The sequence below is a fragment of the Rhyacophila brunnea genome, unplaced genomic scaffold, assembly GCF_057557595.1.
Source record: "Rhyacophila brunnea isolate RB1 unplaced genomic scaffold, BYU_Rbru_1.0 scaffold_2, whole genome shotgun sequence".
NCBI lineage: Eukaryota > Metazoa > Arthropoda > Insecta > Trichoptera > Rhyacophilidae > Rhyacophila > Rhyacophila brunnea.
In genome coordinates, this window is record NW_028232859.1 from 25,842,527 (window position 1) to 25,868,389 (window position 25,863).

The 25,863-nt window shown below is 28.8% G+C and overlaps 1 protein-coding gene across 2 annotated transcripts; it reads left to right on the forward strand.

Moving 5' to 3' along the window:
• Positions 1-5,523: 5,523 nt before the first annotated feature.
• Positions 5,524-24,979, forward strand: LOC147072115 (facilitated trehalose transporter Tret1-like). Of its 2 annotated transcripts, none has more exons than XM_085946730.1 (2): positions 5,524-6,176; positions 21,871-24,977. In XM_085946730.1, the coding sequence occupies exons 1-2, from the start codon at positions 6,065-6,067 to the stop codon at positions 23,238-23,240; spliced, it is 1,482 nt and encodes a 493-aa protein (XP_085802856.1). In that variant the 5' UTR covers positions 5,524-6,064; the 3' UTR covers positions 23,241-24,977. The 2 variants fall into 2 exon arrangements, with proteins under 2 accessions (XP_085802856.1, XP_085802857.1); XM_085946731.1 differs by lacking the exon at positions 5,524-6,176 and adding an exon at positions 11,835-12,204 and having other exon boundaries at positions 21,871-24,979.
• Positions 24,980-25,863: the final 884 nt, after the last annotated feature.

Below are 25,863 nucleotides of genomic sequence, written 5' to 3' on the forward strand. Positions count from 1 at the left end.
TATTTGAATACTTACCATTGAGCATTTTTTACTTGCTGCTGATTTTAAATTATTCCCAAAGATTAATAAAATACTTTTATTAAGATACTTCCTATTTTTGAATATTTACACTTACCGAATAATTAGAAGCCTTTAAAAATCAACGTCCACCTAAACTCATGTTCAGGCAGGTAAAATACATCAATATCCGAAGTCTTTTGGTTGAATACAGTAATTATTGCTCGTCATAACCATAGGTTTATATTTTTAAACAATCTAAATCATGAGAGAACAAACAATTATTGATGTGTCCGATTTATAAGATAGTTATCAGGGACGCACAGATCAACAATACCAAGAATGATAGAATTGTTATTTGCATAACGTATAAGTCGGTCAAATCTACGAATTAAAGTTACTAAAATTACTTAGTTAGTAAAGATTCTGAATCACATCTCCAGAAAGTTACCTATCTCTATTCTTTAATTTAGTATTATAATTATATGTTAAGTTATTTTTTTTTAAATAATCTTTAATAAATTGCTCTTATCAATTAAAAGTTAGATTGGGTACCAAACAAAGGTTTCCTTAACGTTGAGACAACATCCAGATTTGAAATACTACATGCAGACGTGAAAAATGACCTACAAATAATGCTTCCACCACTCTACCTCTTCATCCATCCTACGCATCACATTGGTAGACTCACCATCCATTATTCTGAACCCAAAATGATTTTAACATACGAACATAATATTATTATTACACCTTCGAAGTATACAATATATTAGAAAAGCTGTACATAGCAAAAATATTTTTCTAAAATAAGTACTAAAATCAATGCAATTACATTATAAACTATTACAATTATTAAAAAAACATCTTCTATCTACATATAAGGAAATTAATAACTCAGTTAATATATTAAATATAATTTATATATTATACAATTGATTTGATTATTTATGAAAAGTATCTTATAGAGAAGACAATTAAGTACCTACCTACTTATGGTTTACGTGTTGATGACTAGATGTTTAAAGTGCAATTCGCGACAAAACCCCGAAAACCAGTTATCCGCATAAATATTGTGTCTTGTGGTAAAAACTTGATATTCGACAATAAAAAAAAAAATATTTAGGTAAGTTAAAACACATTTTTTCAAATAATAAATTATAATTTATGCCCAACTAATTTAAACAAAAAGTATATTTATTTAATTTATTATATAGGTAGATGAATAATGCTTAGTATTAATATTTTTAACAATAAAAAATCGATGTATTTATGTAATAAAATATCTATAGTAAAAACGGTATATCCAAACTACAGCCAAGCTAGAAGTGCAAAAAATTATCAAATTAATAAAAAATGGATCTCGTACAATTAGTTGTTTTCCCAATTATTTAAAGGTACTAGTATAATATGACTCTGTGACTTGGACGGTAAAAGCAAGAGGAGGCAGAGGCTAAAGTAACTAGACAACGAAATAGACAAAGATGTTAATCGAAACTCTGATCGTTATTCTTGTGCCAGACGTTACAAATTTTTGATCATACAGCCCACAGGAAAGATGACAACCTATTCACCATGGTGGATATCTCATCCTATGGACTTACAACAACATTTAAAAGATTTATTTTTGAATTGAGTATCCTCAAAAAATTAAATTTTATTACAGTCAATTTGGCTATAATAATGGGTTTGCAAGGTTTCCACCTGGCGTCTTATGATGGAAGCAATAGTTGGCGGTGAAAAAGACTAAAAAGACACGACGTATATAATTATTGCATATAGGTTAATTAATGCCCCTAAGTATATCTGGATTAAAAAAATAAGTATGGAAAAATATTATTAAGACAAAAATCATCTCCAAGATTCGAGTGGGTGAATCGAAAGCATAATATCATCAATAGATGTAATAGATGTAATAGGGAAATAAACCAATGTAAAAATAATAATAATTATTGTTATGGAACGGGAAATAGTTAAAGCTCTTTTTATGAATAGCCTTCTGAAAAATGTCCTATGCATACGTTGTAAAACAAGTTTTTAGTAGTTTCAATAATATGCAAACTTTTTTTTTTTTAAATCGTTATATATTAATTTTCAATGTTATAGGATTTATTCATTGTGATAATATGACATTTATAACATTTTAAATTTTCATATATCACTGACTACTAGGTAGTGTGTTGGGTATTGTTAAATTAGGACATAGTAAAATAATAACAAATTGAGTTCAAGTGAAAATATATTTGTGGCTTTTTTTCCATTTGTATTGTATATAATTGTAAAATCCATATATTAATATTATTTATCTATAGTGTGTATCGTGTTCATTCATAAAATTCTTATGAAAAACTTTCATTTAGAATCGTTGTTTTATTTTATTGATATAGCTATATTTTTGTTAATTTTCTTTATCACCTGACGGATATCACTTTTTGACCAACACGACGTAAGTAATAAAAAATCGAATGAGACAATGAGACGTAGGTAGTAAAAATATGCTAATTAATTTCTATACTAGGCATTATACTTTGATTGAAGGCCATTAGTAGCTAAAATAAACAACTAATCAATTATTAATACCGAATAAACTTTAACCTAAACATGAACTTTGTTTTATGAGGTGTCGCACATCCTCATAAAATGAACGAAAATACTGTATCATATTTTTTGACTTTAAATAGCATCTAAAAATAGATAACTATGATAATATTTAGTTGAAAGATGAATTAAACTAATAGTAATAAAATTAATAAAATACACGCAGTGTATAATTTATAATATTGTACATAATACTTCTGGAAATCTGGATATATTACATGCTAATTATTTCTTACTGGTATATAACAAACAGTACTTGAATAATTATTTAGAGTACCTACTCATCCATTCACAACTACTGTATTACGTTGCATATTTTATAAAATCGTTACCTAAATAATACAAGTGGATAACCTACTATTGAGAGAAAAATAAATAAATTAAGTTCTGTGTGAATAACTGGATTGAATTGATTATCATGTGACTTCATCATGGCAATGTGCAATTAATTACCTATCTTGTAAAATTCAAACAGATATCTCAACAATTTTATGTAGATTTTATAACTATATAACAACGTAAAATATCCGATTAAAAATTATGATACCTATGTATATACCTATTTTTTTAGTATTTTAAGGAGTATTAGGAGGGATGAAATACAATTGCTATAAAAATAATATTATTTTATTCACCATGTCTATGGATATATTCAAATGTTGATAAATTCTCATATAATGAAGCAGTTCTGTGTTTGAATTATTTTTCGAGCATAAATAGGTATGTCATGATGTGAAATGCTCATTTTTAAACTATATGTCACTGATGTCTTTTATTAACTTAATTCTCAACACCACAATTAGTACTCATTAAATAACTTAGGGAATGGAAGTTATGAAGATAAATCATCATCACCAATAGTAGTTTGATAATTCAGTGCACATTCTAGTTTCCTGTAAGAACTTATTTCATATTCCTCAATCCTGGGCCAGTATCCAACCGCTCTTGCATCCTTCTTGAAACCGTCTAACCATCAAAGTTTGGGCTTGCCAGTTTATCTCTGATTATCCGGTCTGCTACCCTCTGTTGCCAGGTGGTTGGACCCGCACATCGGAGTCCACCAATTTTAACGAATGTGGAGATACACATGTTCTTATTGGAAAAGGTAGAGGAGTTCCGGAATGTGTTCTATATACCATTTTTCTTATATTCTACGCAGCACCATTATCTCAAATAAAGAGACCTACATATTATTTTAAAGTCTTATTCAATTAGAACATAGCTACTGATGTATCAGATTAAGTAAAAACAGAATAAATCAAGTTACTTAGTTGCGGTATTGAGGAGACGAAACTAGAATAATATATTTAATAATAAAATACACTATATTGTAATAAAAATACTACATTTTATTCATAAGTACTTATATGATAAAATTTAAATTATGCAAATTTAGATATCAGATTCAATTGAATTTATTGTATCTGAATTCTGAAAGAATTACTTATTCATAGTACAAACACATTAATTTATAGTATGTAATATAATGTATTCTACGAAAATGAACATTTATTTGTTATAGTATTGTATTCCTTAACACAATTACTGCTGACCTGTTAATTAATATTTAATTACAATATTTAAATATTATGTTAATTATATCTAATGGCCAGGTAATGCAAACGCGCCAGTCGCGTTGTTAGCACTAAATGAGTTAAAGTATAATAGTTTTTTCTAACGTTTCTACCATAAGTTTAAAAAAAATCCGTGTAACTGTTACATAATACGAATTGGCTATTTTTGTACCAAAAATGATAAACCTAATTGAACAAAAATATACTCAAAAAATAACAAAATTAAAACTGTTTAGATGAAATTTCTTGTGATCATTCATAGTAGTACGCTAGTGCAGTAATATTAAGTTGAATATTTTTGTGATCTTATTGGCACCTATTTTATAGTGTACTAATAAAATTTATCGTATCCAAAACATTAAAAGTACAATGACATTACAGAGATTAACTGATACATATGACATTTTTATAAAATAAAATATGCATACATTGTATACTTTTGCCTTAACGTTACATAATATTATTTTTTGGATATTTTTATCATTAAATTGATAATAATTTATAATAAGTTCTCACAGATGTTTTAGCAATATTTTTGAAAAAATCATTGATTTACATTATTTTATTTCATTGTAATAAAAGAAAATTGTGTTAAAACGCATCTTTTATTTTCTGTCGCTAGATGCTACCAGAAAACCAACAGTAACGCAGCACTTCGCCGTAAGGCAAGGGGCTATTTCTCAATAATATTCTTATATACTTACAATCTATTTCATTATAAAGTTCACAAGCGCATAAAATCATATTTAATACATAGGCAAACTACACATATTACACACTAAACGCAATAAAGGCGAACGTTCACAACGAATTCTTTTTTATGACAATTTGATTTTAAAAATGATTTGTCTTGTCCACTTGAAAGATTATTGTGTTTAAATTTTGTGAGAAAATGATTTTTTAATTTTTGATAATATTATCTGCTAGTTGATTCATGAAAATACATTTCAAGTTATATTTCCGTCATGCAGCAGATAAAGTAAATAGTTCGACTGTTTACTATATGTTGGGAAACACTAATGTGGTGAAATGATAGAATTAGGTGACTTCAAATTGGATTGATTTGGATTGATTGGATTGGAAATAAGTACATTTAATTTAATTTTGCTAAGTAAGATACATAAGTAATGGCTAAAAAACTAGATGCTGAGATACAATAATAATATGTAGTTAATAATAAACATATTAGGTGTCAGATAATCCCCAAAAGAATGGGTATACTTTCTTTGGATCATTGAACTTTCCAAAGATACAGCTAAATGATTTTATCGATGTGCAAGTTACATGTCGCGCGAACTTGAAAGTGTCAAGCATGTAAAATAATGTCCTCACGGTGCACGAAATAAAATATAAAATATCAAAACAAACTCAACCGGGCTGTAAAACGGAACTCGTGCGCAGGCCGCATTATTTAAACGAAGCGTACAGCTAAGCCGCCGCATTCAAACAATATTCCTGAGAGCGCGTATACTATTTGAACTTTTAAATTATCATACTTCGTAATCCGAAGCAATTTACTAAATCAACATCAAATACAATGATAATAATATTTTCAAGATCATAAAACGATAACATTACTATTTACAAAATTTACAATACGCAGTCTCGTATCTATTTTCAAGCAAAGTCAACGTCTTTAGATAATACTATTGCCTTGGTCATAATTGGCAATATATTAAAAATAATTAAATTCAGTGATTTCTACTAATCCCGTGCATTGCGATAATACAAAGTGAATACATGCAGTTGTATGGTGAACTCATAAGAATAATAATGTGTGTTGCAGTTTCTTAAAACCAGATAATATACAGTATGCTCTTAAAGACTGTATACTCTGTTGATTTTATTAATCTTCGTAAAAATTGTATTTTCGCTAAGTGTTTTTAATTATATAATTAATGATCGATACGTTTGATAAAATCAAAATGACTTCAAATATGCCTTCTTATCCAACTGAAGAAAAGAAAAACAAGAATAAACAATGGCCTCAATGGCTAGCTGTGATATCAGGTACAGAAAATCAAACATTTCCTTAATTTTATCAATACATTTTCATATTATCGTCAACTCTTCAAAATCGTCATTATCATTGTTTTAAATATAAAATATAATATCAGATTGCAATTAAATATTTATTCCGACGTCAGTAAATTCCCAAAATCAATGACATACTATATTATTATTAGAATTCCATCAACCAGTCTGTTTAGTTTGACGAATTTGTTTTGTAAATTTACTTTAAGAATATTCCGCAAACATTACGTAGAATTTTTAATTATTTACACTATTTACTGACACTCTTAATACTTTTCCATTGATCATTTACTTTGTTCAGATGAATGGACGAATATATTATAATTTTAACTATGACACGGTATAAATTATACAAACATTTATTTAGTATAAGTGCCACCGAATCTACATAATGTTTTTTCTGAAACTATGCAATCGATAAAGCTTACAAAAGTAGAAAATATTTAAATCGTAATAATCTAATATAGGTATCTACAATATTTTAATTTTCAAACACAATCATTATAACCTTTGATTACTATAGTAAAATACAATACAATTTAATTGATGTATCTAACCAAAAAACACATCTTAGAAAAATATTATTGTTTACTTATTATTATTGTTACCATTCGCAAGATCATTAACTCAAATTTGACATGTTAAGTAAAGCCGGCTTCAGACGAAATTGTATACTCGAGCGGTATACTTGCGCATTTTTTTCCATAATTAGGTATATTATGGCTGTATCGTCCACGTAATGCGAAAAGTGACAAAATAATACATTTAAATAATAAGCTAATGAAGTTTCCCCAAATACAATAATGTTTTTTTATTATCTAAGTAAGTACATAATATGACTAATATAAAGAATTATTTTTGTTTTTGTTGCCAAAAAAATATTTACATAACATTGATGTTACTCTAATATTATGTCATAAGAAAAGTGAAAAACTTACTTACTTATTCAATATTTCATTCCGAACATTCTGAGTGAAGTTAAATATATTATTCGAAATTTTGTTTAATTTTTCTATATCCATAATACCATTTAGCCACTTTTCGCATTGCATAGACTCAGACTCAGGTTCAGATTTGTGTAAGTCTCTGCTTAACACACGATCATTATTATACCTGCGCAAGTAAATTATTATAGTATGTAGGTATATAAATTCAAATTTTTTCTCGTCGCTTAAATGCGTAAGTAAGGTAACCGTTCAAATATGCAGTTGCATCTGCAGCAGAGTTGGCTGAATATTCAGTCTAATCCTAAAGCAACCCGTATACAATCAGTATTACTGTTCGTGTAATTGGAGGAATGATGGAATGATGAAATGAACTGAGAAATACGAATATTTTGATATTCGACCATCAGTATTGACAATAGTATGCCATAGATAAGTAATATTATGAGATCAACTCAGATCATAGATAACTGAGATGAATATATTTATTTTGTTTCTTTTCTGATTTTTCATCTACTTTCTACGATTAACTTGCCGATTTCAAATTGTTATTACTAACATTATAATCAAAATGACGGTGCCTCTAGATGAGATTATAAAAATAATGAGAATTAGTTACTTACAGGTTAATCATAAAGACAAAGAGAGGTACATGGTTATAATATCACAATTTAGATTTAATAAAATTACCTTAAAAATGGTATTTCTCAAAGTAATATAAAAAAGTAAATGCCGATCGTGTAAAATCACCAAACATTGTTGTTATTATTATTATTATTAGTAGGTAATGTATCTAATAATAATATCGTTTCTATGAATATAGCGAGAATGCAATTATTATTGAATATGAATATTTTTACTGAATTTATACAATTTTATTTTATTTAGTTGAACATTTTATTTGCAAAATACGATTGCATGCAATGATGTTTTCTTAACCTATTGATCCTTTTCTCCATTATATTTTTTTTAATCACTGAAGAGTGTTACGAGTCAATACAAAAATATTATTCATATTGATCATTTAAATTTATATAACAACAATAAGGCACTAGTTGTTCAGCACCATAACCTATTCATACTGTGTCCATCAAGTAGTTTAGTGACAATTATTAATGATGTGATGGCACACTGTCTGAATTCTATTATGAATGAGATGTAAATTAAACAAAACCGCGATGTTTCCTCTCCTAAAAAACCACAGGTGGAATCATCATTGTTCGACATGACTGCAATATTGAATAGCGTAATGATGACACATTGACTATCCACACACCCGAACAACTTTGTTTATAATTTTGTACTTATAACAGAAATGCTATACGACAATTCCATATTAAATATAATGAGTATGAGCCCAATATATTTGTAGAACAAACTGTATCTAGAAAGTTTTGTACAGTAACTATCGTTGTTTTATGAGTAGTTAACTACTATTAAATGTGATTAGGCTAAAAAATATTGTAAAGAAAAAAAGTCGTTAAATATACATTTACTCTTTAGATACATACCAAACTTAGTATAGGTAATATGTATTATTAATTATTTGATTCTAGCATTTACGTGATAGAACTCCAAAGTTTTTTGTTATTCTACAATTTGGTTTACTTTATCGCTATAACCCAATTTTCTTGAATGGACTTATTTAATAGAGCAATTCTTCTTTTCTTTTCTTTCTTTCAACCATGTCTAATCCTAATAGGATCATAAGGGCCTCCACAGAGTAGAGGTTTGTATTAACAGATTTTGTTTTTTGTCAGCTTTAAGTCAGCCACTTGCTCAACCTATTAGGTCCATACCCTGACAGAAACAAATTGAAAAACAATATGTGTACTTGCCAGACCCAGGATTTGAACGTGGGACCCACAGCGTTATATTCCAACGCTTAAGCCGCGCGGCCACCGTGGCCACCAATACATCTATCATAATGTAAAACTCAAATATTAAATAATTAACCAAAATATTTATAAAACTTACTACTAAACTGTTTATTATACGTACGTATAATTTCATATAACTAGTTTGATTAAATGTTAGATTATCATATAATCCTATGTTGGCCATTTCTATGAAACCACTTCACTATCAGAACCATGTTTCTTTCAACGAAGTTCGACCATCGATGTATACCTCTACAACCCCCCGTTTTATTTCTGGTCTGTTGAAAAGATGCCTCTTTAATTGTTGGATATCTTTTTTCCTTGGTCATGGCCTGCTCAACGAAGTCGCCTTACTTTCGCGTGTGAGGCGACAGACGCATTCTCGCCACGTCGTGTCATGTTCGTTACATGCGACCTCGAAGACCCTTTCAATAATAATTATTATTCTTATGTTAACGCCCAAATAGAAATTTTCTTTGACCTTGGTATAGAATATTGCATAGTTAAAAGGTATTATCAATACTGAATTAATAACATTACAACTAAGATTCATTGTATAGGTGTATTTATTTACCTATGTGCATTTACGATTTCAGCATTTTGTAACAAAAGTAGAAGAAATATAATATTAGCATATGGTAAACAATGATTGACGTATTATCATAATATTATGTCAATCGGTACAATCCTTTTTGGGTTGAAGGAAAACTCGAAATATGTTTATAGCATCTCGGGGAACCCATCCCTATAAATATTAACATACCTATGTATTTAATGTAAATACCATTATATTGTGTAATACGTGTTCGATTGTTCACTTTCCTTGGTGTTGAAATATATATTTATTACTAATCCCTTTTTTTCTAAAAAATATCTTTATAAAAAATTTACTACTAATTTTAATGAAACGGAATTTAGTACTAAAGAATAAAAGTAGGTACCTATGACAAGTTTTATCTGCTTTATTAGCAAATCTTAGTAAATTGTTGCGGAGCGCGGTTCGGAATCACTGTATTCTGTCTGGTGTCTGCATTATTATGTTGTATAAATGCAAATTTTTGCAACCTTTTTTCTCATATTATTAAGTATTTCTTGTAAACAGCTGTTTTGACATTCATTTATTTTAAGTAAATAAAACATTTTCTTAATCATTTTTATCCAAAAAATCTTTAGATTGCTAACATTAAATTCTATCTAGAAATTTAATCTTAAAAGTTGTTACAGTGTCTCAAATGTAAAAATGTCTAATAAATGTAATGAATCCATTAAAATATCTGCGCATGAGAGCAAATGAACCTAATGTGGTATGAGCTTTGGTATTTGGTAGTGAAAAATAAAAAATTGGTAGGTACAGTGTAAATTTTTCATTTTGGTTTAAATTTACATAAAAGTTTTATTCAAGCCTAACTATGCTTAATTTAATAGTAAAAACAGGTGTAAGTATATTTTTCGAATAGTTACCTATATATTATTTAAATTTTATTTGTTATAAGAATATTTCCATATAAATACACTTTATATTTTTGAAAATTATGTGATTTATTATTTTTTATGGGACCTTGAAGACATTTTTTTAACAATGTCGTAAATTAACAAAAAAAATAATAGTTTTCAAATTCCTTTGTGTTTCACATATATTTTTTTTATAACTAGTTTTTTCTGTAAGTAATATTATTTAGAATTCGTGATTACAACGCGATTTTTTATGAAATCACCAAGTATTTATTAGTTTTCTCAAAATACTTGAAATCACATAATAATTAAATGTGATTTGTTACCGATGATAATAATTGGTTTTATTTCTGTGAATAGACACATCAGCGCACTGACTATTTTAACTCAGATAACAAAAACGTCTCGACAGGTAGAAGAATCGTTTCGCTATTAAATTCAACGAAATAGATACGTTTATTATACATAATGCGACACAATATAATATAGTTATATTGTACTTTTTTAAAAATAAAATGACTACTAAATAGAAGGTATAATATTCAGGTATGTCATGAGTAGTGGATTTTGAATAAATTTATTATTATTCGGCTTGTCTTCGAATGAATAATTATTTTAATATTTTCGATTTAATATTGTAAGTTTTGTTTATACCCTATATACTTACTTTATTTTCATGAATTATTATAAAAGTTGTATTATTAAAATTCAAAACAAATTAAAATACACAGTTTATTGTATGCAAATATTCTACAATTCAAACGAAAAAAATGTCTTATCCTTTATCATTGACCTTTTAGCACGACATTTTGATTATACACCGAATCAGTAAAAATAAGATTATGCTATATAATACGTAATTTAAAATTATTTTATTCGAAAACATTTTTAAAAATATGAACGTACCAATATAAAATAAAATAACTGGGAACTTATAACTTTAAAAATAAATTTGGAATGTATCGACGATAGAACATCAAGTGCATGTATATTTTTGTAATCATTTAAAACAAAACTTAAAAATTGTAGATGTTAATCTATTTTTCTTAGTTTTTTTTAATAACAGATAATATATACCTACAATTCAACGGATAGTTCACAAGATTTGAGAATTAACATTCTTTATATTGAATTTACATGCATAAAAGATGATATGTGGCGACGTTAAGGTTGCATTTCACTGGGAAATATTACATTATTTTCCTGGTAGGTATTATCGATATCTGCTGACCCCGTTAAAAATATATTACATTATTTTGCAATGTTTACATTTCGAGTAGGTATTCTTGCATATTTTTGCTTGCGCTACAATTATTATTTTAACAGCTGCTGTCAAACACTTGGTATATCATCACGAGTACTAGTCAAATTTGTATAGCATGTCACTTGCCAAAATGAATATTCTACGTCTGGTTCATGATGAGAGCATCTACAAACAATAAAAATACTATAGGTGCTTTTAAATAATGTAGAAGCAGTTTTTTTTCCATAAAACGATAATATAAACGGTCCGTGGAGAGTTAGTGGAGAGTAGTGACAATGATATTTGTGTTCACTAAGTGACTAGCTACGCTGTGGGTACTATAAGCCGTGCAATTTACAAACTGAAGTTAACTATGAAATTTAATATAGAGGTACGATTAAAAATTGAAAACTAATATATCGATGACATATTACGAAATACGAAAGAAATTGCTGGCTATACATACATTTTTATAATGACATTATGTAAGTGTTAAAATGTTAAAAACCTCTATAATAATAACTCAAAAGAAAATAAAAGTAATTGTGCTATTATTATTTTTGATTTTATCATAACGAAATAGCATTAAATAAAATTAATAATAAGATAAACAATAGTTTATAGATAATAGATGGGTACTTAGTAGTCTTACTACATTCAATGAGTAGCGTTTCACAAACAATGGATTAGATACACTCATATAAAAGTAAAACAAATAAATCGCACCGATATTATCATATTATCGTATACCTAATATCTATTTTTTATCAAATTTGAAATATTTTTAATAATACACCCTTTTTAACTGAAAAGATAAATGTGAATTCATAAAATGTTATATTTTATAATAAATATTGTAGATTTTAAACAAGTTAGTTATATTATTATCATTATCATTGTTACACGAAGTGTTGAATGTCTGATATGTTTGTATTAAGAAATATACGTGTAGGTAACTAGTAATAATTACTTTGGTAAGAGAATAATAGTAACAACCGTAATCGTAACCGGAATATCGTTCATGCAAGTTATTATAAGTTTCACTTTCCAAGCATTTATCTATCACATACCACACGCATGAATTACTTTTCTACATTGCGTAAGTTCATCAATAATACTCTTTTATGGCAAAGGCGTACCGTAATATTTATACAAACAAGCTACTTTTCTATTTTTCTTAAAATATCGTGTAGTGCACGGATATCGTCCGTCCAGTTTTTAGCAATAATAAGCTATTATCAATGTTCCCTGTAAGGTGTGCGCATGTGCGGGCCTACGAAAATGTGTCCGCACACGTGTTTTCGTCCCCAGCACAGTCGTCACACAAAAATATTGTAAAAGAAAGTTTCCTTTGCCAAATTTTAGTTTTGCTCGAATGCACGAAACATCACATGCACAATTGTTCGACTCATTTCTCGGAAGACGAAGATCAAGTGCGACTAACGCGAGCACGCAAGTGAAATTTTACGTCAAGCGGAAACACTATATCATTAAAATATATGTTTTAATAAAAATTGTGTGTATATTTGTGGGAGGGGGGGTATACATTTACCGCACCGGGTAACGGCCCGTTACTGACGGGTGAATCTAACCCTAATTACGCCACTGCTCAGATGCGTTGATGATCCGCACACACAATATAAAAATTAGAGGGAACGTTGGCTATTATACAAGTTAATCTGAATCATTATGCTGTAAAAAACTTTGTTCATACAAATCGGGAAGAGGTGGCAAACATTATTATGCTTAGATGCGAAAAACTAAACAAAAATTTGTAATAATGGATTGTGAGTCAAGGGGAAGTTATTGGGGAAAATATAAAATATACTTAGGTATTATAAATTACGCAGAACAAAGGCGTGGGATTTTTCACCGTTTTCATCCTGGATCCGACACGTTTTCCTTTTAGTTTTCTGCATATTTTATTTTTCTTCCCGGCCGCCTTTTCACCATATCCAGGATTTAAATATCGCGCCAATGCCTTTTAAAATTGCACTTGGATACGGGAAAGGGATTTGTATTCCGGGGTAATCTCACCTATATACCTACAATTATTTTGGATGTGAACAGATTTATTTATCAAAAATGACACATGGACCGAGTTTACCACGGCTTACATATAGTATAGATGAGAGGATATTACTTCTTTCAAATACATAATAATTTCAAATATTTTTTCTAAAAACATACAAAACTAAACAAACAATATCTCTAAATTAACCCATCGATATAGTTACTACACTTGTGTTTCTAAAGCTTTTCTAAGCTATATATTTCAATGGTCAAAAAATATTGTGGACACACACTTATTTTTTGTATCGGTTGTTAGTTAAGTATTGCATTCACAACGTGTTTCCATGTTATCCTTATGCCGGGTCCACACTGGCAACATGTCGTGCGACAACCTCGTTAAATTTTACGATAAGTATGATAATTATCTTAAAAACTTAAGGCATTACGTCCGTCACTTATCAAAAGCACAGTTAACAATTTGGTCCAATTAACCACTAGCAATTTCGTAAAAATGGTTAATATCTATTTGCACGTTTACATATTATACCTACCCATAAAAATTTACAATAATAAAAAATCTAGAAACCCTATTATTTTTATGACATTTCTCCTGATTTTAATTAAATTCAAACCGGTTCGTCAACAATATGTCAAGATGTTTAATCAAGATAACTCAAATGATACATGTAATTAATATGTAGATTATCAGATTACATGGATTATAGATTAATAAAACACAGGTAATATTTTGATTTATATTACATGTGGTTAATTTACATATCAAATTAAGAAAAAAATGGTTGAGCTGTACGTAATATCTTTGATAAAATTTAGAAATGTAGTTATAAATTAAAATTTCGCATTTTTTGTACTTGAATAACACTGAATAATATTATAAATATTTTTTTTTTATTATGTCCGACCCTAAGAAGATCATAATATTATTATGTGCCTCAACAGAGTAGATTTGTATTAATAAATTTTTGTTTTTACGAGAAATAGATGTCAGCCAGTTGCTCAATATATTGGGTCCATACTCCATACCTGGGACCCACGACATTATAAGCCGACGCGTAAGCCACTCGACCATCATGGGCGTAAATAAATTATAATTAATACATATCGAATACGTATTTGCACAATCTCACATGTTTTTATTGAAACCATAAACTGCACATCAATATTATTATGTTATACATTAGTTCTTTGTAATACTTTTATTTTAGAATATCAATATATTATTATCTACTTATTAAGGCGATTAATGTAATGCCCTGCCTATTTAATTAGGTTGTAACTAATACATTATTATTTAATGTGTCTATATTAGTATTAATTATACCGACTTGTTTATTCACGATTCCTAAATTCAAAGCCTATGTCTGGCAATTTTACATGTTGTTTTTTTATGTGTATTTAAATCCAGAGTATCGATTTAACAATATATTGAGCAAGTTGTTAAAATCTATGTCTCGGAAAAAAGATTGGCTAAGAAACATTTTTGTGATGTGCCCAAGATAAGTATTATAGTAAAAAATGCGACCCTTATCGATATCTAGTATTATTACTTCCATACATTTTCATCGATAATAATATACAATTAAGGCGTTAATATATTTTTTTATTCTTGCATAGGTAATATAAATCTACCTTCTTCTGTCACTGAATAATTGGATGCTTCAGAGGATAAAATGAAAGGTCAATAACACTGTAATTTCTTGAATTTCTCGACAAGGTTGCAAAGTATGCAAATATAAATTAACTGAATTAAAATTTTCATTGAAACTAAATCGCACCTATATTATAACATATTATTTGCATAACAAATATCATCCGTATAGAGTAACTCAATGTTATTGCAATATATGACTAACGTCAATATATTCCTACGCATTGACTCATAGTATTTTGCTAATAAGAAAACAATTCATCGTATATAAATCGAAATAATATGTTTGCTACATATTAGAGAATAATATGTGAACATGTTTTTCGAAATACTTTTATTCTTAGCTTAATTTTATATCAATAGCCAAATAGCCAAACAAGAGTAGTAGTTGATACTTTAAAAATAAAAACAACGAGAAACCATTATATAACTTAGTAATATAAGTTAAAGTATATAGAAATAAACCAACGGCGTTCCAATAAGCGATGCTTTTTCTTGAGTGTGTAATTTAACAAGATAATTAAGAGCTAGTTAAAGAATCTAGTTTATCACAAGTTTTGTTTTGTTACGCCAAAGAAGTATAATTTCTAGCGCGCGTATATAAGTACACACATCGATTTTTTTTTTACTGTACGATGATTTTGTAGGAGTATTTTTCAAATGTAGTTACCATAATACACTCCTCGATAAATTAAAAGTATGTAGATACTGTTTCAGTGGCGATTTTTCATGTAGCACATGAGGCGGCTGCTTTGTCATAATATACCAAAATCTCTTAAAAGAAAACAAATATTTTTATAAACTCTGACATCAAAACTATTGTTATATTTAAAAGTTCAACGGCCGTGTGTCACACCGGTAAAATTTTCGCAAAAGAACCTCCATACCTGTGAAATCGTACCTTTGATATCCGTCGGGCTCTCACATACATAAATCCATAAATGACTATTTTGATTTTATGTATTTTAAATAAATTATTTGCAACTAAGGTTAGGTACCTATATAAAAAGTCAATCCACTAATTTGACGCCGCGATTATTTTACTCACCCACCTAAATAATTATTTTTATTAAATTACAGAATAATAACTTAATATTTTTATAACCTGTTATCTTAATTTAATTAACTTATCAGGGTAACTGAAAATATATGTATGACAGCAGGGATATTATACAAAAAATAATCATATTTTTGTAAAAAAAAAAAAAATTTAATTATTTGTAGCAAATAACTATAACATATAAAAATATTTTCGTATCAGTTCCATGTATCCTAAGGATTGCAATAATGAATGAAAACCTCAATACCGGTAGGCATTTTATTATTTCATATTAAATACTTGTATTAATACCGGTATTCATAAAAACATAACTAGAAAATTCTTTTACGACGCCCAAATTTTTTTTCTCTGTCAACTTTTCCGCACAAAAGGAATGAAAATTCCGTCTGGATCAAAATTCGAACTATTTTGATATTATTTCACTCTCTTGTCGAATGATTCAGTTATTTTAGGTACATATAGTTTCTTTTCTATTTCTCTGTTTTCTTAATACTGGAAATACCGGTATTTTATATTTTTAAATCCGGTATTTTGGTATCGATGAGAAGGTACCAGGATCGCAGTTTTCGAAATACCGATATTGCAATCCCTAACGTATCCATTGTTTACTAGTAATATATTTTTATTTAAATATTCTGGTGATTTTTCAAGTACCTATATGTACAAAAATAGGTAATCAAATTGACACGGCATAGCTTTATATACGACATCAGTTATTTCTCAGAACAATATGGATTGTTACTAATTTATGCGAATAGAATAATATGTATATTATTAGACATCAAAACATTTCTTTCTTATATATAACAGTATGATAATTTATTTCCTCTTTAACACCGTTATAGGTGATTTCAGGGTTATCAATACATACATTTAAAGACTATTGAACTGATGCGAAACATTACAGAAATAGCAAAGAATAATATCAGTTAGAATACTATCTTACTTACAGTATTATAAGACCACATTATCAGTATTCATAATGGCATTTCATGTCTCTTCAATAGACAATAATTTAATCATGCAATGTTGCCATTATTATTCATAGATTATATTTAAATACTAATTAAAGTAATAATAATTAATTGGGTGTCTGTGTATGAATAAATAATTTAGTAAGAAAGTCTCTCTCATCAAAAATAACACCCGGAATATGGTCATTATTAAGTTCTGCATATTATAAAGAGCAAATAATAACGATGTATTAAGTACTTATATGAGAAAAGAATATGAGAAGATATATTCCATAATATATTATTTGGTAATAATCTTGGCCACTATAAACGTATCTTTTAAATAGTCACTGAGTACTTTTATAAATACGAAAAACTCGATCTCCTAAGAGTCCTAAGATGGTGATATAGTTTATATTGGCAACTATTCTTTGGTGAGAGACTTGAGCTCTCCAAGCTATCTTCTATGTGCAAATCTTGAGAATAGTTTTTTTAACGACCAAAAGAAACAATTTAGAAATCTGGTAAAAAGTATAGGAATCTGTGCATTGAGTACTGTCGCGCATTTCAACTCAGTAAGTTATCGGTGTGGAGAGCCTGTGTATTGTCTTTTTGCGAATTCTCTATCATTTTTACAATACATCTGTTGTCATAGTTGTTTTAGGAAACTCGCCGGTTTGGTTGACTTGTTTGGTTACGTATTTAATCATAGCAATAATTAATAAAGCACAAATTACAATAAAAGATAACAGTAAAAATATGATATTGTTACAGCATCTAATAGCATAACTTTAGTAAACATCGCATAATGATTTGAGTGTGTACCGACGAATAATGTAACTGACGTCGCATTATTCATGGTGAGTTTTTAGAAATCAAGACAATAATTTCATGACCATTAAAGCTTTACATGTACCTACATTCACTTGGGATATAATTATTATTAAATTAATCAACTGATTCTATTAATTGTATTTAACTTTCTGACATTGTTCTATCTTGTGTTTTAACCGACTTATCTAAAATTTTATTGATATTCAACACCATACGATAAAATCAATAGTAGGTACTTATTTACATTAATTAAAGAATACTAAGTTTATAATGTACATGCTGTCACAATATAATCTGGTCAGTAACCTTGCCAATGACTTGCAAGGTTTTTTGTTTTCTATGAAAAAGATTGACCTTGTCCCTGACTTATTGCATTGCAAAAAAGGAAAATTGTAATAAAGACAGCTTCCTTCAACTTTTTCTAGACCATTGAAATGTTGAGTTCATTTAGTGTGCGCGGGATAGATACTTTTCACAATGTCGCACTTTCAATAACTATGTGATATATAATTTATTTATATAATAAGCAAAAGACAAAACACTGTTAACCTAGAAAAATTAAGAGTTTAATTAATTTTATTTTGACTGTAAAAAAATATCCCACGGACATTTAAATGTAAATGGGTACTCGTAATATACAATACCCAATAATACATTTGTATTATCATTTTTAAGACATGTGTGAACTTGTCAATTAATGTATTATGTTTATTGAATGTAGGTAATAAAAATTCTAGTATCATAATAATATTATATTATTATCTTTCTATAGAATATAATTCTATGAAGTTTATGTTTTTATGTGCAATTATATTACGCGCGAAAAACTCTACTTTAAGTTTTGGCTTACTGTTCCATCTTAGCGAAATAGACCTCATTTCAGACTGAGTTAGTACCTATACCATCAAATTACCAATACGCCGACCAATGTACGCGGCACACCTATGTGAATTTAGTTGAAAGCCTATCCTACATGGTAAACATATGAATATATTATTATCTTATGGTCATAGCGTTTTAGGCACTTATTATTTTATTAATAAATCAAATATAATAAGTGGTTAGATAGTTTAAACTAGAGTTGCGTTGGTATCTACTGAAAATCATATAAAATTATTAGTTCACCTACCTACATAATAGCTATATATTTTGAGAAGCGTTAACATAAAAATATGTCTACTATTTTAATAATAGGTACATAATATCATAACGTGATAGACTATTATGGACAATCAGTTATTATCATAACATAGCACTATATGAATACACTCATACGCCATGTACATATCGTACTATATGATATGATTATACATAATATTATACAATAATTACCTTCAATACCATTATTTGTTTTCATTATTTTTATATACTAAAGGACATATCTTATAAACTTCCGATATAAATATAATCATTATTAGCCTGTACCTATCCACTGCTGAATGAAGGACTTTCCAAGCTGATTTCATCACCTCTAGGATATGCGCTGAGGCAATTTTCTTTGACGTAGATAATGCAACAGTTCAAGCCAGTCATAAAATTATTAAATTATATCAGAATCTTATAAATATGCGTGTTTATCATAAATTTAATACAACATATTATCACAAAGTGGCCCATAACATGAGATCAAAAACATATGATACCTACGTACTTTTACACAAAAATAACCACCAGGAGGGGTCTTAAAATTAGTCGGAGTGTCACGCATCCACATCCCTAAACTCGCCACTGAATATAGACGTACTTTCACAAACATTAACTATTTCGTCTATCCAGTAACCCTTGGGTTTATCTTTTACAAGTTTTCTACCTATTTGGTATCACTGTATGACTATATTTTGTACATACATCGTTATATCTTCTTCAATGCGTATGTCCAGCCTATTCCCATAATATTATGTTCTTAATAAGTTTAATTACATTATAAATCTACCCTTATTGGTTACCTTATTATTATAGTAGGCACATAGTATAGATGTGCCTATTTATAATAATTATATGGGTTTGGGCATATAATACGTTCATGCTATAATCTCGGCTCATCAAATACTTTTTTCTAGTTCATTACCAAATTTAACCTAACCACTACAAAAGTTGAGATTTTAACAGATCGGCATTTAGGTACGTGCTGTTTTTGCTTAATATGCGATGATCGCGTATGAGATAAGTAGGTGCATGCATTAATAATTGTTCAATGCGTTTAGAGCAATGATCACATGCAACCATCGCACAAGTAAAAACGAATCACAGTATTAGATTGTGGATTTATATGTAGCTAACTACGTGTCCGAATTTCATATTATCAGCTAAACAACAAAATACGTATTTTTTTTAAATTGTCAATTTACTTCTAAATCTTATGCATTGTTTTTGTTGATATTGTAAAAAATAAATTTGCATACCTACCTACTTATCATTATGTAAGTATATTGTAGATTATAGGTGAATGACTTAAAATTTTTGCAGCGTATAAAACAGAAAATACTGGTAAAATAAAGGCACATAACATTAAATTGTATATTTGAAAAGAACATAACTGGAAACTGTTTGAACATCCGATTCTTAGTAACTACTTACCTTACCTACAAGTATAATGTAGATTAAAAAAATTATAGTCGCCCAACAAATCGATAACCAAAGTCATTACCTACTTTTTGTTTGTGGGGCAACTTGTTGTCCGTAACAAACATATTCTGTAAAATGATTTCACGGAAAAGAATAATAATTATGGCTTCTGGTTTTTTATCCATTTAATTTTATGCACTGGGCGATTATCAATTTGATTAAAATTTGTCTGGTAATCGATTTTTATTTATAACCGTACATATACATAACAAATACACTATCGATTCAAAATAGAGCATTTAACTGAGTGGCTGTTTAGGCTCCATACACACGAGTGGTTTTTAGTGGCGTCAATGCGGCGTAATTCTACTGCGCCTTTTAGCAGTAGGTACATAATAAATAATATTATCAAGCTCGGTGATTACGAACGCCGAACGCTGCGACGACACCAAAACAAAAAACTGATTTTACAGTGCAAAATATTTGCAGTCAGTGCTGGAGATGATATAAAAACTGTTGACAGTGGTTGAGTTCATACCTTGCCTGATATATTATTATGGAGCCTGCGACGCCACATTTGGAAGTGTGGCTGCGTGAAATCAGTTTGGCTGATATCAACGAATTTGGCGCCATGTTGACGTAGCTAAAAGCCGGATATCATCTGCCTCATGTACCTACGAATGGCTCCATAACGATGAGCGTACTACAAAAACGCCAACCATACATATTATTATGTAAGGCAGTGACCCGCGATAACAAACTTTTGAACACCAGGTACTGCTTCAATATAGCCTAGGGGCCGTATAGAGTTCATGTCATCATCAGTTCTACCATTGACTGGAAATATTTTCAGCTACAACGAGCTATTGATGCTACGTCACAATGTTACCGACGCAGCGTTTTGTTTTGATGTCGACGAGGCATTTTGACGCCCGTTTGAACCCATCCCTTACTCTATATACGAGTATAATATTATTTTACTTATAAGTATGTAGTAATCTATTTAAAAAAAATATATGTCGCATTCTAATAGCAATCTTTTCTTTTTCTTCAACAGCTTCCTTCAGTTTCTTCTCAGCCGGCATCGTGTTCGGCTGGTCTTCACCGTCACTAGCCATATTGCAATCTCCGGACTCACCCTTCGAAGTAACGAATGCCCAGGCTTCATGGATCGCATCATTTTTACCAATTGGATGTGCGGTCGGACCTATAATAGGATCATACCTATCAAGATACCTAGGACCTAAACATTCGACAGTCGTATCAGCATTTCCATACTTGGCCGGATTCGTGCTGATTATATTTGCGAACAGTCCAACATGGTTATACATATCGAGATTTCTATCAGGGATTGGCGTAGGGTTTGGTCAAACTGCCACACCTATATACGTCGCAGAAATTGCTGAAAATCATAACCGAGGAGCGTTGATGTCATTTTTCTTACTCTCAATGGGACTGGGAGCATTATTTGTTTCTTGCGTAGGACCTTACGTATCGATTCGAGTGATGGCAGAAATTTCGTCTCTATTTCCTGTTATACTTTTGGCATCAATATTATTCATGCCCGACTCACCATACTTCCTCACACGTCTGGGGAAAGAAAAAAAAGCAGAGAAGTCAATTAAATGGCTCCGAAGACAGAAAAACCCGATAGCTGTAGAAGAAGAAATGAAGGTTATCAGAAAAATAGCAAATGATAACTTATCATTCACAGAATGCTGCAAACAACTGAAGGAATTACCAAATCCGAAAGCTTTGGCTATTATTAACGTCAGTTTTATTACTCAACAAGTCTGTGGCGCAGTGGTTATAATGTTTTATCAAGAGCAAATATACAGTTTAGCAGGTTCGCCGTTTTCACCTGCTTTAGCTGTAATTGTATCATCAGTGATCGGGAATATGGTCGGAGTTCTGGTAATGTTTTTCATCGATCGATGGGGAAGACGACCCCTAATTCTGCTTTCATCTCTGGGATGTGCAGCTTCAACTGGAATATTGGGAACATATCTATTTCTTTACGAGAGGCATTATCTTGAAGATTTTCCAAATTTAGATTGGGTTCCATTTATCATGTTGAATGCCTTGCAAGTATTTTTCGCCTTTGGTTTGAGTCCTGTGCCTTCAACACAATTAGGCGAAATGTTTTCGTCAAACGTTAAAGAACTAGCTTTTTGCATGTTGTCAGTGTTGACAGCCGTGGAAGGTTTTGTAATGGTGAAATTATACCAAGTAGTGAATGACAATTTTGGCGTGGTCGCAGTTTTCTGGGGACTTTCAGGAATGACTTTAATAATGGCTTTCATTTTGTACTGGGTCACACCAGAAACTAAAGGAAAAAGTTTTTTGGAAATTCAAAACTTTCTATCATCTCCAAAAGACAAGCCCACCGAAGACTTTAAATTACAAGAGAATGTCAATCGATATTAAAATGACACTTATTCTTTGTGTTAAATCATATTTTGGCTTGTTGAGGCTTCTAGTCTATAGTAATTATAATGTACTGAAATTTAGAAGTATGAAAATACATTTAGACGACATAAAATGAATAGTAAAGTGTTAAAAATGACTATATAATGAATAAAAACGAACTTTCAGGATGTTATAACTTCAAAGCAATATATTATAACTATCGAATTGTATTTTTATATATTAAAAAAAAAGTTTTCATTCCAGTTTACTTAGATAATTGCGAATTGAGAGAATTTGCACACCTGTGATTATAAAAAGTAATATTATGTTTACTTTATATTATTTTAAGTAGTGTTATATTTTAATGAAAGTGAAAAACTATTTTAATTACCTATTTTTGAGAAAATAGAGCATAGTTTTATATTACTTTTTTATGAGCAATAATTTATCGCGTCGTGTTAACAATACCAACATTGAGATTGTTTTACTGCTGTTTGATTTGTAGATTACTGATATAATTTGAACTCTTGTGACTGCACTATTCTTACAATAATACAAGCACAAAACAATTCAATAATTATTATTGAACTTCTACAAATAATAAGACATTCTCTATATTATGTGCTTACTATAATAACAGTATTTAATATTATATAGCGATAATTTAATAGGTAAAAATATTTCTGACCCTTGAAAAGAGTGAATAGGTACCAACGTCATTTAATTGAATGCCGAGTACATTAAGGGAAAATAATATTTTTAAATGTAGGTACTTACAATAAAATATAGGTACTGATATATTTTTTTAAATTTTCGAAATGCTGAAAAATAATATAAATAAATTTCTAAAAAGAAGTTTCTTAAATGAAAATGAATTAAAAAACTAAAACCGTGTAACTGTTGTTATAGTATTCTATATCAATTTAACTGGTGTTTACGTGGTAGAAGTCGATTATAAAGGTTTTGAATAAAAATATATTACAAAATTAATAACTATTTACCTATGCACTCAAGAAATTATCGACGAATTATTATACTTACATAAACTTGTTAATATTTCGCCAATCAAATACTTTTGATTATACATTACTAATAATTAATAAACTTCACCCTAAATATGTATAACAAATTTAAAATTATTGTATTTTATATAAAATACGTTTGAGATTTGCTGGCCATTATATTAAGTATATCTGTGATCTTTATTCAATTTATGTTAAGTGCGAAAAGTGTATTTTTTATGAGTTTGAAGTTTTAATTTCGCAGTGTAAACCGGGAAACGAAAGGAAAACTTTCATTGTCTGATCAATAGTATAAATAATTGGGTAACGAAAGATTCCACAACATATAGTAAAACTGTTTATTTATGTAGAAATTACCAATTTTAGAAATATCATAAATTGACGAAGATCAGAAATATATTTAGTTTTATTTATTTATTTATTTTTAATCAAACAACGACACTGTTTAAGGGTGTCAATCACAAAATATATTAAAAATAACATCGCTAAAGTAACTACCTCTGAAATTTTTAATATTTTTTTTAAATATTACAATTTTAGCTCACTTAGCTGTCAAATAATTAATATATAATAAATACATAATAATTTAGATGTATAGGTACAAATTTGATTTCAATCAATTAAATGTATAACTTACTATTTTTTAATTATAATAATGGATCCGTTTTATAAATGGATAACCAATTAAACAATAATAATTATTATATTGTGTAGTTACTATAAGTATTGAGATTGTGAATCTATTCAACCCACCTTAAATGATTATTTTAAATAAAGCTAGAATAGTAAAATACTATAAACATAATATGCAATAATGAATAAAATATATTTTTTCAAAACCATTGAGTTGTTATTTCAATAAAATGTGTTCCACTTTGTTTACTCACATGACAAAACTTTATTTGTGTAAGTACCTACTTATTTTTTTATAATTTAATTGTACATTTTGTTTTTGGTAATTAAATTAAAATTCACGAAAATATTATTTTTAATGGTAAAGTTTTATTATAAACAACCTATAAAAAATATACAATATAATTTAAGTATGTTAGATTGTGAAAATCACAATATTGAAAGTGCGTAGATACACTGTAGAAATAGATAAATCTATTTTACGAGTTGGCCAATAACTTTGATAGCGAATACTAATTAAATTTGATTTATTATAATAAGTATTTATACAATTGAGTAGGTACATACCGATATATTATATTTCAAAATATTTATTTAGAAAAAAAATGGCAGACAGATAATACATACTTAACGTAACAGACTAATACCTACTTCAAGTGAAGTTAAACAGTCAGTTAAGAAGTCTTATACTAGTTACCTACTAATTAGGTAAATAATCTTATAATCTTATTGAGCCCGTGTATTCACTACAAGAAAACGAACATAAAATGTATTAATTTATTATTTGTACTGACAATAATTATAGATAAGGTAGGTAGGTACGCTTTGAAATGACACATAATATAAGTATGTACATATATTCACTAAAATTGTCACACCGGGGAACACGGACAAAAATACGATCAATTGAATTTGACGATGAAAACGATGACAAGTAAAATTAGTGATCACCAATATTCACTTAGAAGACGACGTAGAAAGAAAAG

Excerpts from the sequence above, each read along its gene's own strand:
- LOC147072115 (XM_085946730.1), top strand. The coding sequence starts at position 6,065 with ATGATCGATACGTTTGATAAAATCAAAATGACTTCAAATATGCCTTCT. Across the intron at positions 6,177-21,870 it reads ATGGCTAGCTGTGATATCAG|CTTCCTTCAGTTTCTTCTCA; the intron begins GTACAGAAAATC and ends TTTCTTCAACAG.